We start from the raw sequence: 18,497 nt of genomic DNA, 5'->3' as shown, positions 1-18,497 counted from the left end.
CGTGGCACACTAGTGTGCCGCGAGGCATGGTCAGGTGTGCCGCGAAGCTCAGAAAGAAATCAAGAGAGAGAGAAAGCAAGAGAGAAAGAAAGCAAGAGAAAAAGAAAGCAAGAGAGAGAGAAAGAAAGAAAGCAAGAGAGAGAGAAAGAAAGAAAGAAAGCAAGAGAGAGAACAAGAGAGAGAAAGAAAGCAAGAGAGAGAGAGAAAGAGAAGGAGGGAAGGAGAAAGAGGGAGGTAGGGAAGGAGAGAGAAAGAGCAAGAAAGAGGAAGGAAGGAAGAGAAAGAAAGAGGGATGGAGAGAGAGAGAAAGAAAGAAAGAAAGGAAGTGAGAGAAAGAGGGAGGGAAAAAGAAATAGAGTGAAGGGGAGGAAGAGAGAGAGAGGATTTTTTTGTCCAAAATTCTTTTAGCGCTGCCCCCCCCCTCAATGTGCCCCAGGGTTTCGTAAATGTAAAAAATGTGCCGCGGCTCAAAAAAGGTTGAAAATCACTGTCATAGATGATGCCAAAATAAATTGAAATGTTGAAAGGAACAAAAAAAGCGCTCAATTTCAGTGTAGTCTAATATTTCAATATGATTAAACTTTTACTCAGTGGAGTTTGGATGCATCAGACAACAATTTTCTTTGGGTCTCCTCCCCAAAATAATGACAATGTTCATTTTATCAGAGTAACTCAGACAACTGAAAATGTTTGCATAATTTTCATCCATTTACATCTTTTATATAACTATAGGTATTTTATGATTCTTATAGAAAATCATGTTTAATAGATAGCCTTTCCTCTCAAATGTTGCATTAAGTTGAGGATTTACTGGATTTCTAGACACAAAAGCTATATTAGACATTTAAAAATACTTGCAAAATAACCCTTTTCTAGCAGCTGCTCTTAAGAAAGTAAGGAAAACCAAATTAAATCTCAGTTGGTGTTTAATGGAAGCCTTTTAAAAAAATAATACACAATGACAGTTTTAAGAAAATAATGAATAGTGCAAACACTTTTTCCAACTCACTTTGTTGCCAAAGTGAGCACTAGTATTCTAGTACTAAGAACTAAGTGCTTAGTATTAGAACTAATACTTAACTATTGAAAAAGAAGACTTGGCTGATGTGTATCCACAGCAATCATACTTCAAAAGTTACCAGTTGTAATAAATTTCAGGGAAACTTGTGATTCATTCAAGAAATATATTTACTGATAACAATTTAAAGTCCCATGAGAGAAATGGCAGAAGTCATTTAAACATTTTGATTCAGAGACTACTGAAGTACTAATCCCAATTTTTAACATTAACGGTTTCTTCAATTTCTGTTATTTCTTCCATTTGAACAATTCATTTTCTTAAAAAGTTGGAAACGGGAAAAGTTAGGAAGTTTGAAATCAAGCAGACTGTATTTTTTGTTAGAGATGAATTGATCAGAATTTTTCAAAGTAATGAATAAAAAAAGCTTTTATCAAGAGATCACAAGCATTTTTCTGCTATGTAAGTTGTTACAGGTGTTCCTCGACTTATGACCACAACTGAGCCCAAAATTTCCATTGCAAAAGTGTTAAGGGAGTTGCCCCCATTGTACAAGCTTTCCCCCCCCATAATTGTTAGTTGCATAATTGCAGTTATTAAATAAATTATGAAGTTAAGTGAATCGGGCTTGGCTTGTAGGAAGTCAGCTGATAAAGTTACAAATGGTGATCACATGAAGAAAAAAAAAACCCCAGGGCTCTCCAAATGTCATAAATACATGCCAACTGGCAAGCCCCTGAATTTTGACCATGTGATCATGGGATGCTGTAATGGTTGTAAGTATGAAAAAACCCGCAAGTCGCTTATTTCAGTGTAACTTCAAACAGGCAGTAAACAAATGGTTGTAAGTCAAAGACTATCTGTAATTTTTAAGGACCTAATCAAGTAGTAACACTCAAATGGCAGAAAAGTGTCTGTGTCTAAGTGAGCTTTTGTTTTTGCCCTTATGAGTCTCGTGAGTTTCTTATAGAAATCTAGAGTTCCATAGGTCACATCTTGAGAAACCTGGTTTAAATTATTAAACAAAATCTTGTAGACCGGTACCTTAAATCAGGATTTAACCCTGCTGTTCTGTTCGGGTCGTATGCGACCCGAAGCCAAGTTTGAGTCCCTGTAAAAATTTTTCCCTGCATATCTGAAACTTGAAATTTCATGACTTTTCATCATTTCAGGGGTTCTCTCTATGATAATTTTTTTTTTTGGGGGGGGGGGGGGGGGGCTTAGTTTTTGCTGGGCAAAAAAAGTTGCAAATCTTCTGTTCCGGGGTAACCCTGACCCGGACCAAAAACTCTTCATTTGCAGTGCTTATGTTTGGTCTTTTTGAAAGCTTTTTTCACTTGGAAAGTAGTCTGAACATTTCTGCACACAATGATATGAAAATTGAAATGAAAAAAGTAAATCTTATTGGTTTATTTTGCGGATATAATGCACGCCCCCCCCCCCGTTTTTGTGAATTTTTTTTCAATTTATGGATAGTTTTGCCTGCAAAATGCATTCTATTTTACTAAAGTTGGTGTGGGATTGGTAGCTTGAACATTTCTGAATATAAGATAAATATAAAGGAACTGAAAAAAATGATTCTTATTGGTTTTTTAATATCAGAAATAAGGCCTCCCCCCCCCCCAGCTGCTTGCAACCATTTTCACTTTTTATTTTTTTATGCTCCAAATCCGAAATATTCTTTAAAATCTTAGGCATTCATTTACTCAATTTAACAATGCTGATCATCAAAAAATATTTTTGGGGTGGTGGCTAATTGTTTTCTGGGCAAAAAAAAATCATAACTTCGAGTCTGTTTCTGTTCGTATATGACCGGACCAAAAATAATTTTTTTAGGTACTTGAATTTGATCTTTTTGAACACTTTTTCAACTGGAAAACTAGTTTGAACATTTATGAACATAATGATATGAAAATTGAACTGGAAAAATTGAGACTTATATTTTTATTTTGATCAAAAAGCCCCTCCCCCCATCCTTTTTTAATTTCGTGTCAATTTCTATTTTTTAAGGCTACAAATCCCTAAGGAATTTCCCCCCAAAAGGTTTGATATACTAAATTGAACATTTCTGAATATAAGAAAAATATAAATGAACTGAAAAAAATGGTTCTTATTGGTTTATTTTTGCCACAAAAGGGCCACCCCCCACCCCCCCGGCCTTGCTATGTGCCATTATTGTCACTGTTTATACATATTTGTCTAGAAATATTTGGAATATCCTTTTGAAAATCAACCACATTGTAGCCAGAGAACTAATTTTATGAAACAAATCCATTTTACCAAAAAAAAGTATGTAAGTTTGAAATTAACAGCATAATTTTTATATAAATTGAAATAATTGAACACGGGGGGAGGCATACATTTATGTGCAAAATAAACCAATATGCATCAATTTTTCCAGTTCTATTTTCATATCATTATGTTCAGAAATGTTCAAGCTACCAATCCCACACCAACTTTAGTAAAATAGAATGTATTTTGCTAGCAAAACTATCCATAAAGTGAAGACTATTTTAAAAAAACGGGGGGGGGGGGGGCGTGCATTTCATCAACAAAATAAACCAATATGCATCCATTTTTCCAGTTCAATTTTCATATCATTATGTTCAGAAATGTTCAAGCTACCAATCCCATACCAACTTTAGTAAAATAGAATGTATTTTGCAGGCATAATTATCAATAAACCTAAAGAAAATTCACAAAAACGGGGGGGGGGCATATTTATGTGCAAAATAAACCAATAAGGGTTAATTTCTTCAGTTCAATTTTCATATCATTGTGTGCAGAAATGTTCAGACTACTTTCCAAGTGAAAAAAGTATTCAAATTGACCAAACATAAGCACTGCAAATGAAGAGTTTTCGGTCCGGGTCAGGGTGACCCGGGAACAGAAGATTTGTTACTTTTCTTAAACAGAACAGCAGGGTTTTTAAACCAGTGATGGGCTGCTGCCCCCATGAGGGTAGGGGGACACAGTGGGGGTAGTACGTTTATGCACTATTTATTGAATACTTAATAGTTTTTTTTAATTGTCCTTCCTTCTCTAGTACCTTAATAAGATCTTTAATTACATTTAAAATAGGAAATAATTAAATAGTATGTTTTTACCCTTAAATGCTTTAATCATTTTAATCATTATCTAGAACTAAACGTTTATAGAAATTAAAGAAAATTGAGCTACTTGCCTAATCTGTTATCATACTGAGTCTTGTAGAGTCATTACAAAACCTTAAAATGTTACTATGCTCCTCAACAAATAATGTGGCTATTCAAATAATGTGACTTAATCAACTTTAAAAAAGTCCAAGCACCTATCTGAAAACTTATCTTGGCCGGTAAGCCACTCCCACCCGGTCACATGATTGTCAAGCCACTCCCACCTGGTCACATGGCTGGCAAGCCACCCCTATCCAGTCACATGACCATCAAGCCACACTCACAAAATAGGCCACGCCCACAGTATGCCAGTAAAAAATTTGGTAGCTCATCACTGATTTAAACTATATCTCTACAAATACATCTATATTATCTATATCTAAGCCAGCAATGGGTTGCTCCCGGTTCGGCCCAGTTCTTAGTATTGGTAGCATCGGCAGCAGGAGGCTCCATCCACCCTCCCAGAACGCTTCTGCGCATGTGCAGAAGCATTGACCACACGCGAACTGATAGTAAAGGGTCTTAGAACCCACTACTGATCTAAGCTCTATCTCTCCATCTCTCTCTTTCTCTCTCTCTCTGAAATTTGCAAAGTGATTCTGTGGTAAGCTTTTTACATTCAATACAAGACAGATGCAGCAGCAGAAAAAGATTTCTATAAATCCAAAAATCAAAGATTTAAATATAAAAATACCAGTAGAGGGTGCTACTTTGATATGTATTTGCTCATAAATAAAAGCAGCAACATCATGTTTGTTTGTTTGTATTTATATCCCGCTCCTCTCCAAGGACAAATAAAAATGAAGTAACCCTAATATTCAGATTTGTACCATATTCTTTCAAAAGACAATTCCTTTCTGTTCTTTGCTGCAAAGAAATGCTATAATTAGATACAGTGAACTGGAACATCAGAGGACAACCATTTGGAATCCGGATTAGAGTAATAAACAAGAAAGGGTAAAATTACATTACAGCCTGAAAAAATCCTAAATCTCCTACTGACGCAGCTTCCCTCCAAAGTTTCATTATTGTAGGAACAATGGAAACTTACTGCTGAAATCATCATAGACCAGACATCACAGTAATGTTTAAAGCAAGCAAACAAAAAGGCTGCAGACTTTTGTCATGAAATTCTAACCACAAATTTAGGGGCAAACCCTGGCAAATGGAAACTTTAAGAGTGTTTGGGATGATACAGCTCTTATGGGAAAATATAAACCTTTCAGAATCCGTCACTGTTGTCTTCAAAAGTCTTAATTTACTTTCTATTGGCTAAAAATATTATATAAATAAGAATTAAGGACCATCCCAATATAGGATAGTAAGTCTTTAGATCAATGATGGTGAACCTTTTTTGGTTCGCGTGCCAAAAAGGGGGGTCATAGGGAGGTCGTGTGCATGCATACCCACACCCATAATTCCATGCAGGTCCCCCCCACGCATGCATGCATGACACCACCATCCCATTCCTGGCACGCGATGTCACACCCGTTTTTCATTCTTCCCAGGCTTCAGAGACTTTCTAGGAGCCTGGGGAGGAAGAAAACAGCCTCTCCCCACCCCCAGAGGCCAGAAATGGCCAGTTTGTCAACTTTTTCAAGTTGGGAAACAGGCCATTTCTCGCCTCCAGAGGGCAGGGGGGGGGGGGATTTTCACCAGGCTTGTACAAAGGCTCTGAAGCTGGGGAAGCAAAAAAGCAAGAACTGGAAGTTCTTGGAAGTTGGCAAATGGAATGTTTCCAGCCTCTAGAGGACTTCATCTGGGGGCTGAGGAAAGCCAAAAAACGGGCCTTCTCTACCCTCTGGGGAGGCTGAAAATGGGCTGTTTCCTGATTCCTAGTGGTTCAGAAGGCCCGAAAATGAGATGGCCAACGTGCCGGACCTGATTTCACATTCCCACTATGGCTCCATGTGCCACTTGTGGCACACATGCCATAGGTTCGCTCTCACAGCTTTAGATCATCTTGCCGATGAATTAGCATAATTTGGTCAGCCAAAAAAGTAGTACAAACAAAATACAATAGTAGTAGAACTAGAGGAAATCCTGAAATAAATGTCAATCTATCAGTATCTAATTTCACTGTGGCTATGAATTCTTGTTGAAAACATTTTACTGACCTAAACCAAGTAAGTATAAAACAGAACAATCCCTTTTGACTCAATGCATGTTTGAATGAAACATGTTAAAGTAGCATTATAAACATATCCCACCAGTTGGAAATGGCAAATGAGAAAGGTGATATAAGAGAATAAGGAGGAAGCTGTGTCCCTCTCTCATTTGACCTACAATTTCCTACATTCTCACTGTTGCTACTCCTGAATGTCCCTTGAGTTGTTGAGCCTTTACTCTATTGTTCCAGTATTTTCTTTGTTCTTCTCTTCATCAATTATTCCTTTTCCTAGGCTACCCAGAATTATTCTACAGATGTCCACATGGTGTCACCAATTACAGTACTATGTTTAATATTTGAATTACATAAATGAAACATCAGAATTGCTATCACATAAAAATGGCATACATATTCAATGGACAGGTTACGCTCTTCCAAAGATAACTCTAGATAAAGACCCCAGAGTTCTTCAAATTGCATCTGGACTGTAATTTTAATGTAACTCAGACTGTTAATAATTACACTGGACACTTGTTTGTTAGTTATACATATTTAACTTATAATAAATTTAAACATTTAATATTTGTCTGGATATCACCTACGTATTTTTTCATTCTGATATTTACTATGGCAGTATTCATCTCAAAATAAAATTGAGATAAATAATAAAATTAAGCTGCTGTGTTCCAAAAGAATATTGGGTCATTTGACTGGGTGCTTTTTTATTTACTAAATAAAAACTAAACATTTTAGTTATGTTCAGGAGTTAACTACAATCAAATTGATATATTTTTCTGTAAATATTTAAAAAAATTGGGTATATTGAAAATATTTTCTACTCATACTAGGAAACAAGATTTTTTAAAAAAAAAAAAACTATAGCTGGTTATATAACAGTGCATCAACCAAAATAAACTCCAGCTGGATTTTAAAAATATATTAAATGTTTAAGGCAAAGCTATTTTTAAATTAAGTTCTTAGATTACAATAATATTTAATTTTAATAGCTTACATAGGAAAACGATTAAAACTTCCTTAGTGGTTGTACTGAGAAAGAACAGTAGTTATACTAATGTATAAAAATTACATATCATCTTTCTATATGTGCTTCTCTCTTAACAAATAAAGTGCTCAAAGAAGGATAATTTAGAGTAGGGGTGTCAAACTCAAGGCCTGTGGGCCAGATCCGGCCCACAGGGTGTTTTGATCTGGCCCACAGAAACAGCAAAGGACCAGTCCATGGAGCCTCTGCCAATAAAAAGAGCCCTTCCAAGCTTTGTTTGCACTGGCAGAGTGTTGCAGGAGGCTGTCGCAGCTGAAAATGGAGCTCGGAAACTCCACCACAGGTACCGACACGAGTGACATTGAGCTGGCCATGCCTACCCTGGCCACGCCAACCCAGTAACTCCCCCCTCCCCGAGGTCAAACACAATCCTGATGCAGTCTTCAATGAAATCAAGTTTGACACACCTGATTTAGAGTAACCAAAAACTAAAGATAACAAACACCTGACAAACTAATACAGATGTCTAGAACTCTAGCCTGGCAACATCAAAATTATGTTACTATACTGGGCTGAATCCAATATATTAATAAAAAGGAAGTTAGTAGATACACCTTATTTAGCAAGATATGTACACAAACTTTCTATTTATTGTTGCAAATAAATCTTTCAAGAGTTGTTCCTTCCAAACCCAAATGGTTCTCCATTTTCCAAATCATATTTTATTTAACTTGACCAATACTTTATAAGTCAGACTTGGCATAGCAATATAGTCCCAAGTTTGCTGTATTAACTGAGTGTTCGTGTTTTCTAAACTCTATGAAATAAGAGCTTTAAGAAAGTAGTACTGTATAGCCAAATTCTCTCTCCTGAAAAATCTAGGTAAATATAACTTCTTCCTGAGTTTACATTTACTTTACAAGGACAAATATGACACATAACTACTGTTGCCAAATACATTTAACTATATCAACAAGTTACAAAAAGGCTTGTAGTATTCTCAATGTCATTGGACTCCTATAACTATCTTTTCCTGTCCATCCCTCATTCTATTACCTTAAATATTATTTTAAACTCTTTGATAACTGACCAATCGGGGGCTTTATACTTGTCCTCAAAATGTCTATAAGGACCACAAATTAGGCAGTCAAAATTCAGGGCAAGTGGCAACAGCAAAATTGCAAAGCCCAGTTCTTTCCTACTTATCACCTTATCTGCTTTTATCTTCAAGTTTTCAGTTGGACAACCCTATAATATATTGAAAAATCTTGGTACCCTGAGCACCAATTTTTATGAATTACTTAATTTTAAAATTAAATCAATTTTAATTTCAATGTACCTGCTTTTTATAGTGCAGCACTGAACCTAAGTATATACCAATGGCATGTAAGATAACTGTTAAGAACTATTGCTTGTAAACTACAATTTTGGATGGGTTCACACAACTTACAGCAGCTTGTTTAATGACTGTTCAAAGCTACAACAGCACTGATAAAGGTTACTTAGACCATTTTTCCTAGTTTCCAATATCATTCCTTTCCAATTTCCTCATGATTACGGTATATGATCAAAATTCAGATACTTGACAACTGACTCATATATATGACTGTTGCTATTTCCCAAGGTCGTGTCTTTTCTGATATTTTGACAAGTTAAATCAATGGGGAAGTCATTACTTAACAACTGAGGCAAGAAAGGATGCAAAATGGGGCAAAATTCATTTAACAGATATCACACTTAGTAACATAATTTTGGGGCTCAACTGTGGTCATAAGTTGAGAACTAACTGTAAAATAAAAATGTCAGGCAAGCAGTTCATCCACATCTATCTGTTAAAATGTAGACACAATTCAGAAGCATACAAAGTAGGATATCTTCCCCAAATTCAACAAGAAATCAAAGGATCTGCAAAGCATGGCCATTTTGAAACTAAATAATGTGGAAGTGCAAGTGGGTCTTTCTAGTTACCTGGAGATTTTTTGCTTACTCTTGTCTGCATCAAATAAGCATGGCGAGGCAACAAAGGTGATGATGGCAAGGAGACTGAAACTCCTTTCGCCAAATTCATTCTGTAGACATCTTCAGATAGAGGTTGGATGCCACTTTGACAATCTGCACTGTGGCCAGATGTGGATATGATCTGCGGTACATTTTCTGAACATGAATCACCTAAAACAAACAGTGAAAAATTAAGCTACTCAGCAAATGAAATCTCATAACTTCTACAAAATTGATCCGGGCTGTATGATATAGGGCATGTATCTCTTTGATGTACTGGTAACAGAGCAAAAATTAATTTTAGTGGCACTGGTTGCAAGAAAAAACAGAAATAGTTAATGAACAAGGCAAACTTTGCTTCAGATTCTAAGTATTAAAACAAAAAGGTTATGTTAGTTAGTTTTGTATTGAAATCATGTTGCTACACCAGTCAAACTCTTAAAGCTGAATTAGCAAATATAATGTCAAAAGAAAAAAGCTATTCCAAGTTATTTGCTAGGAACTGGACTGCGTAATTGGCGGGGGGGGGGACCTTATTTATTAAACTGATACAGTGCCCATCTCACTCTCAAAAGCAACTGTAAGTGATTCAGAATTAAAATTATGAAGTATTAAAAATATTAAATAAATTAAATACAAAAGCAAAGATCTATTTGTTTTCTTAACATTTATTTTTAAAGAGAGACAGTTAGGGCACTAAGCTAGAGACCATAACCTCTGGTCCTGTCCTGCCATTTGGGCCAGTCACTTTTTCTCAGCCCTGGAAAGTAGGAAATAGCAAACCATTTCTGAAATCTTGCATATGATGGGTCTTATCCAGGCAGGCACCAGGAATCAACACTGCTTTTGAGGTACCCACAGAAAAATACAACTCTCCCAAACTATTAGCTCTATTGGCATTAAATAAGGATGAATAATAAAAAATAAAGATTAAAATATTAAAAGAATAGATTAGATTAGATTAGATTTATTGGATTTATATGCCGTCCCTCTCCGCAAACTCGGGGTGGCTCACAACAATAATAAAAACAGTACATAGTGACAAATCCAATGCCCACCAATCTAATTATAATTTTAAGTTAAAAAATTCATAAAACAATCCCAATATATATATATATATAAAGGAACACAGTCAATCAATCAAACGGCAAAACAACATGGGCAAGGGGGAGATGTTTTAGTTCCCCCATGCCTGACGACAGAGGTGGGTTTTAAGGAGTTTACGAAAGGCAGGGAGGGTGGGGGCAATCCTAATCTCAGGGGGGAGCTGGTTCCAGAGGGTCGGAGCCCTCACAGAGAAGGCTCTTCCCCTGGGTCCCGCCAGACGACATTGTTTAGTCAACAGGACCCGAAGAAGGCCGACTCTGTGGGACCTAACCGGTCGCTGGAATTCGTGCGGCAGGAGGCGGTCCCAAAGATATTCTAGCCCGGTGCCATGAAGGGCTTTATAGATCATAATCAACACTTTGAATTGTGACCGGAAACTGATCGTCAGCCAATGCAGACTGCGGAGTGTTGAAGTAATATGGGCATACTTAGAGAAGCCCATAATTGCTCTCGCAGCTGCATTCTGCATGATCTGAAGTTTCCGAACACTTTTCAAAGGTAGCCCCATGTAGAGAGCGTTACAGTAGTCGAGCCTAGAGGTGATGAGGGCATGAGTGACTGTGAGTAATGACTCCCGGTCCAAATAGGGCCGCAACTGGCGCACCAGGCGAACCTGGGCAAACGCTCCCCTCGCCACAGCTGAAAGGTGTTTCTCTAATGTGAGCTGTGGATCGAGGAGGACGCCCAAGTTGGGGACCCTCTATGATGGGGTCAATAATTCCCCCCCCAGGGTAATGGATGGACAGATAGAATTGTCCTTGGGAGGCAAAACCCACAGCCACTCCGTCTTGTCTGGGTTGAGTTTGAGAACTATTAAAATAACTATAATTTTAATAGAATAACTATTAAAATTATACTAACTAAATAAGTTATTTTGACATGCTGGATGTAACATTTTAAAATTATACTGTATACCACAGATTATTTTTACAAGAAGGCCATGGCAAGGGGACAAGCTCCTTGATCATCCTTAGTCTCAAACACTTAGAAAGAGCATCTGCAAGGATTTTGCTGCACTAACCTCAAAAGAGCACTTGGCTGCGAGAGCCAGTTGCCATAGGATGCCAGAACCGAAGAGAAGGATATGCTGTCTCCATTCATCATCCAAAGAACTGCTAGGAGGTGGGAAAGTTTGTTTTGTTTTACAGCAGTCTGTTGCAGAAGACCAACTATAAATCTTCAAAATAAATAGAACTTGGAAGCCTTGCAACAAAATGTTGTAGTAAAGATTTCCCCCCCAAAATTACATCAACTCAGTACATCTTTCTCTTGCCTGAAATCTGCCAGTAATTCTGAGGCTTGTAATCCCACCACATCTGGAGGGCATTGGGTTGGGGAAAACTGATCTGGTATCTTGTTGCTTGGTCTGTACATTTCGTAGAATTAATGGCAGAATAGTCCCACAATCACAGTCTACAGCTGCCAATTTCTAGCCACTGAATCATTAATTACATGCACACCAATAAATCAGTTTAGCAGTTTGTATGTTTTCCATCTTGTATACAATAGTATGCTATATAACAGAAGACTTAGATTAAGATGAAGTAGACAGAAAAAAACAAAACTTTTAAGAAAATTAAGTAACTCATCGTCAAATACAAATATTAACACCTATGTTCAGACTCTTTCTGTAAACACACCCATATACAGGCTTTTTTTAGTTTTCTGGTATTTTTATAGTTAGGAAGGATGCTAGAAAAATAATTGGAAACAAGATATAACATTTCCAAAAGGAATAAGGTTTGCTGTGCAAAGTTAGCACAAGGCTACAGACTAGAGCAGGGGTGTCAAATTTGTGGCTCGCAACCACATCACGCGCTGGTCACCTCCATCCCGTTTTAGCAAAGGGGGGGAGTCACAATATACTACCTGACAACAACGTGAGTTTGACACCCCTGGACTAGAGACTGAATATGTATGACCTTCTGTCATACATGGATGCTTAACAATGTTTTTTCTTTATTTAAGTCAGAGTATTTTCATCTGTTTTAAAAGCAAAAGCTATGGAATACGTTTGTGCTGTTGTCGTGTGCAAGTATGGGTGGTAGACTTTAACATTACACATATTACACAAACTTTTTTTTCATTGACCTAGGGAAGTTCTCTGATTCACAGCATATTCCCGTTTATTTAAATAAAACACTATTATAATATTATGTTCTGGCTTTGTTAAGCAAGAGCAGCCATCACCTATATGTATTACAACTGCTATTGATTTCATAACCTGATATATTAATGAGTACCAAAATTGTATGTCCTTCCCAACACAATGTAACTAAAAATGGGAAACCTCTAGTAATCATTGTTCCCTTTTTTATCAGAACCAGGAATTGATAATTGCAAAATTTAAAGAAGAAAGATATTAAAGCATAGCTCGAAATGGTTTATTTGAGTTATATTGAAGCCAATAATATAGTTTCCTGCTTTAGGTATCTTTACCTAACTATAGAATTTATAGTTGTATTAAGACATCTCATGCATATTTAAAGTATTAAATGCCTCAAAGATCCAGTGTAAAAGATAAACAGTATATTTGTGCAGTTCTTGTGGAGCAACTATTACATCTCTAAACCTTGTTGCAGTTAAAAACATGATCTCAGATTCTAATTCAATTTTCAGCTCAAACACAAATTCATTAGACTCATTTTACATAGATTATTTAATCTTTTAAAAATGTTCAACAGTTTTATTAGACTGTTGTGTCTACATAAAAAAAGCTCACAATCTGACCCTCCTTATTTGAAGTAAGGTTTTTTTACTTCAATGTGCTAATTATTTTTAGGGTTCAAAATATCATATGGAATTACGAATGCTTACAAAAAAAGATACCATAAAAATTATAAGATTTCAGGCAGAGAAAAGCATTCAGGATAAATGCCCTAATTAGTCATTCATACCTAGGTTATTAACATTGTTTGATAAGAACGCCATTGTCCACACCCAGCTATGTCTTTGGCTGCCCGCCAGGGGATTTCCTGCTACAAACATTTCTATACATCTTATCCATCTGAAGAGCTCCAGGGCAGAAATAAAAAAATCTAAATATCCTATGCTGAATATCTGAAACCATTCATTCATTGCAATATATTTCTCTAGTGAGAGTCAAGGTAAAGATACTCAAGTTACTCAAGGTAAAGATACTCAAGAGGAAAATGTATTTTCGACTTACATGTCAGATGTAAGAGTCAGGCAGCATATTTTAAAGAATCAAGTTGATTTGGCAAGAATCAATACAAAAAAGCCCATTTACATCTGAGAGTAATTGTGAGGATAGGATGAAAACATTGTTTCATATTAATTCATAATGTTGGTGCAATATTTAATACTAGCCACGATAATATATAAATCATGATTTATGGCTTAGTATTTATTTATTTATTTATTTATGTATTGATTGATTGATTGATTGATTGATTGATTGATTGGATTGGATTTGTATGCCGCCCCTCTCCGGAGACTCGGGGCGGCTAACAGCAACAATAAAACAGTGTACAATAGTAATCTAATACTAAAAACGATTAAAAACCCATTAATATAAAAACCAAACATGCATACATACATACCATGCATAGAATTGTAAAGGCCTAGTGGGAAAGAGGATCTCAATTCCCCTATGCCTGACGGCAGAGGTCGGTTTTAAGTAGCTTACGAAAGGTAAGGAGGGTGGGGGCAATTCTAATCTCTGGGGGGAGTTGGTTCCAGAGGGCCGGGGCCGCCACAGAGAAGGCTCTTCCCCTGGGTCCCACCAAGCAACATTGTTTAGTTGACGGGACCTGGAGAAGATCCACTCTGTGGGATCTAACTGGTCGCTGGGATTCGTGCAGCAGAAGGCGGTCCCTGAGATAATCTGGTCCGGTGCCATGAAGGGCTTTATAGGTCATAACCAACACTTTGAATTGTGACCGGAAACTGATCGGCAACCAATGCAGACTGTGGAGTGTTGGTGTAACATGGGCATGGTTGGTGTAAACCAAAGGAGTTCTGGTTAATTATTATTGGTTAGATTTGTATTAAGACTTTTCTTCAGGTATTCAAATGTGGCATATATGCCTGATGATTGAACCCAGTCCCTGGGTACAAATTACTCCTTTTACTTTAGGTTTTCTACCAACAACACAGAGGAAAATAAGTCTTATCTGTATTGATGTAAATGTCTCTTCCAGGATTAATATAAGATGCAGGAAGCAAGATTTTCTTCATCACACCAATGAGGAAAACCTTTTAACTTCTCTCTACGTAATTTTATTTTTGCTATGTAGTTATTAATTGGGCATTTAGCTTTATGTTTAATTTACCTCAACTATAATTTTAAATAAAGTTAAATTTATGCAATTCTGGAAATAACAGGAAGACTGCAAATAAAAGCTAATCTTACACTTTTATTTTTAGAACATCTGTTGCAAAAATAGTTACTTCACACTTCAAAACTATATGTACTCCTAAGAATATTAGTATTCACACTTACTGGCCTTAGAATCTAAAATATACTGATTAGTGAAGATTGAACAGCCGCTAATTTAAAAATGATTAAAGGAATGTTGTATATATTCTAGATATTAAAGAGAAGACATGTTTGTCCACTTTACCAATTACATTCTCACAAACAGTAAAAGCCTTATTAATATATATTGCAGTAGTAAATAATTTAATTCTGTTTTTCTTAGTGTGTATTAGTACCCAAAGTATTATGTAATCTCCCAGTTAGTGAGAAGCAGACAATATGTTGGTTATAATAATCTGTAGATCAGAGATCTTATCTTGCCTAGAATAGAATATATCCTTGAAGAAAATATGTATTTTGCTTTAGCAAAATTGTTACATGTAGCATAGGTACTAAATCTTATAATCTAGTTTGGACCTTTGTTAATTTATAAAAAGTGTTATGTGAAAACCCCTATTATTCAAGACATAAGGGGTCATAAAGGATAGCAACTATGACCCAATCTCTGACAAGTATGGTCCATGCAAGATTCTGTTTTAGAATGTAGGAGGAGTAAGTAGTAAAGAACATGAATTAATAATAAAATAAAATAAAAATAAAAAATAAAAATGAATGAAGTCAAACAGAAAGAATGTAACAGATCTAATTGGTGGTTTGATTTTATGCAGTGGAACTTATGGATACATGTAGAAAATTAAAAGTGTACGTTTATTATGAATGAAAAGGTTAAACATATTTTTAATGTACATATTGATGTCATCTATGTTGTAACGGCCTAGTCGCCTCAAATAGCAAGATGGATGGTATATAAATATAACTAAGTAAGAAAATAAATAAATAAGAATCCAGAGATTGGTGAGAATTGCAGATAACATTCCATAGAATGGAGATAGCTGATAACAATTTTCTACTAGTTGACCCAATGACATCTAGTCCAATTTACATCATTTTACAGAGTACCCAGACATGATTCCATAATCATGTATTCATGCAATGAGATTAGGAATAGAGATTCCTGGCCGAACTATAACATCAGTATAGTGATATATTTTCTGCCCCTATAATTCATTGGTGTTTTCAAGCAAGATCTCAATAAGTTTAATTAAAAAGAGAAAAAAAGGCATTAGCAAATATGTTGGTGTAAATTTAACAAAAACAAGATTAACAATCTCAAAATCTAAATGACTGGTTTAAAAATTTTATGCCTGGCTTGGCAACCACAACTGTCCAGTCAGGACAATCATAATTGAGCCCAAAATTTCCATTGCTAAGCAGGACCGTTATTAAATTTGCCCATTTTATGACCTTTCTTGTTATTAAGTTATTAAGTGCCTTGCTGAGAAAACAAAAATGAAATTATACATAAGAAAAGTCTCTTTTCAATTTCATTACGTAATCTCCCTAATGGGCTATCAATTTTATTAACAGATTAATGATTCCAGCAAAGCATTCTGTTTTGCAACACAATACCTTGCTGCTTGCTTAAAAGTAAGTTTGGGTTTATTTTGGGGCAAATAGAACAAAATTAGAATGAAAAACAGAAAAGCAAATGCTGTTTTTAAAATGCTAAGTAACTTAATATATTAACTAGAAAAGCGCTTGTAACAAAGAGGATGAAGATTATTATAGACCTTCAGGAGCATGAAAGAGAAGAAAACAAAACAAAAGCATTAATAAATATATGACAAACTAAGATTTCTGAAGGAGGCATGCCTGTTTGAAGCATTGACAACCAGCTGATGACCAGGCAAAAATCAAGGAACCTGTGAATAGACTGATTCTTTAACAGATGAAAGGGACCTTGCAGGTCATCTAGTCCAATCCCCTGCCCAAGTAGAAGACCCAAAATCTGCCTCTACCTAGGATTGAACTCATAATCTCCTGATTGTGAGACATGACTCACATCTGCTCTGAAAAGCTGCTCCTCAGAAGGAGGTATGTTTTCCATGGGTTTGAACATCAGGAGATGATAGCGGTGATGGAGTCTAGGCCACAGGTGAAATCTAGCCAGTTCTCACTGGTTCACCCGAATCATTAGTAAATTGCTTAGGCAATTCGGAGAATAAAGTGCAACAAGACAGGGTTCCCCCCCCTCCTTCAAGTTAATAGCTACATTTAGCAGTTGCAGCTGGAATAGACCCTGAGTCAAGTCAATAAATAACAGAAACTGACAGGATTAGGGCAGGGAAACATACCAATCACCCATCTGGGGATGGGATTAACCTATTCCCTTCAGAAAGAAAGACAAAATTACAAACGCGAGAGTCATTGTGGGGCTTCCTAGATTTGCCCACGTTTCTACAACACTATGTGGCCTGCATTGGCTGCCGATCAGTTTCCGGTCACAATTCAAAGTGTTGGTTATGACCTTTAAAGCCCTACATGGCATTGGACCAGAGTACTTCCGGAACCGCCTGCTACCGCACGAATCCCAGCGACCAATAAGGTCCCACAGAGTTGGCCTTCTTCAGGTCCCGTCGACTAAAGAATGTCGTCTGGCGGCCCCCAGGGAAAGAGCCTTCTCTGTGGCGGCCCCAGCCCTCTGGAATCAACTCCCCCGGAGATTAGAACTGCCCCCACCCTCCTTGTCTTTCGTAAACTACTCAAGACCCACCTTTACCGCCAGGCATGGGGGACTTGAGACATCTTTCCCCCAGGCTCTTTATATTTTATGTTTGGTATGTATGTGTTGTCTGGTTTTTAATATTAGATTTGCTTCACTATAATATTGTTTTTATCATTGTTGTGAGCTGCCCCGAGTCTTCGGAGAGGGGCGGCATACAAATCTAATACTGTAAATTGAATTGAATTGAATTATAAGGGGTATTATTAAGTAACACTTCTGTGATCAGATGATACTCCCTAGAGTTTCTCAAAACCTTTTGTAGCTGCTGCAATGTGGGCTACTTCTTGATTCTTCCTGGGGGAAAAGATACTGGAGGAGACAATTATTCCACTTGATCATAAAGGCTGTGAAATGCTAGGTATATTGCTTCTGTTGTGAAGCATCCAATTCAGAACATAGAGAACATGGAATAACAGAGTTGGGAGGGTTATTGGCTTTTGGCAGCACACCCAGGCTTTCAGTTAGCCTGAACAGCTGATCTTAAGATTCCCTCTCAGTTGCTGTGTTTGCTTTGGGGTAGACTTTTTTTTTAAGGGGGAATGACTGCTTTAAGTTTTCTGCATTGTTTTAATGGTTCCTGGCACTATTCCATTAGTTGATTAGTCTTACCTTTAGGAAATTTCTCCTTAGTCTTAGGTTTCTTCTCTCTTTGATTAGTTTCCAACCATTGTTCCTTGTTGTGCCTTTTGATGCTTTGGAAAATAGATTTGACTCCCTCAATTTTGTAGGAGCCCCACAAATTTCCTGATAGAACAATTAATAAGTGGAACAATTTGTCTCCACAAGTTGCAAATGCTCCAACACTGGGAGTTTTTAAGAAGAGGTTGGATAACCATTTGTCTAAAATGGTGTAGGGTTTCCTGCCTAAGCAGGGGTTGGACTAGAAGATCTCCAAGGCCCTTTCCAACTCTGTTATTCTATTCTATTTTACATATTGGGACAATGCTGTTTAATTGTGCTATTATATTGTGAGTTGGACTAAGGAGAAATTTGCCAATCAAGTTGGCTGTACCCACCAAGTCACATGACCAAGCCACAC

General features: G+C 36.7%; 1 protein-coding gene across 3 annotated transcripts in view; it reads right to left on the bottom strand.

Annotated features, from left to right (window-relative positions):
- Positions 1-18,497, bottom strand: part of TANC1 (tetratricopeptide repeat, ankyrin repeat and coiled-coil containing 1) — a 206,029-nt gene that overhangs the window by 86,772 nt on the left and 100,760 nt on the right. For all 3 annotated transcript variants that reach the window (XM_070731570.1, XM_070731572.1, XM_070731571.1), the window contains exon 3: positions 9,255-9,455. In XM_070731570.1, coding sequence (XP_070587671.1) covers positions 9,255-9,455 — 201 coding nt within the window. The remainder of the gene's footprint in view (positions 1-9,254; positions 9,456-18,497) is intronic.

Source organism: Erythrolamprus reginae, chromosome 1 (assembly GCF_031021105.1).
Source record: "Erythrolamprus reginae isolate rEryReg1 chromosome 1, rEryReg1.hap1, whole genome shotgun sequence".
NCBI classification, from domain to species: Eukaryota; Metazoa; Chordata; class Lepidosauria; order Squamata; family Dipsadidae; genus Erythrolamprus; species Erythrolamprus reginae.
Note: the sequence above shows the minus strand (reverse complement) of the source record. Positions and strands in the feature narration are given on the sequence as shown.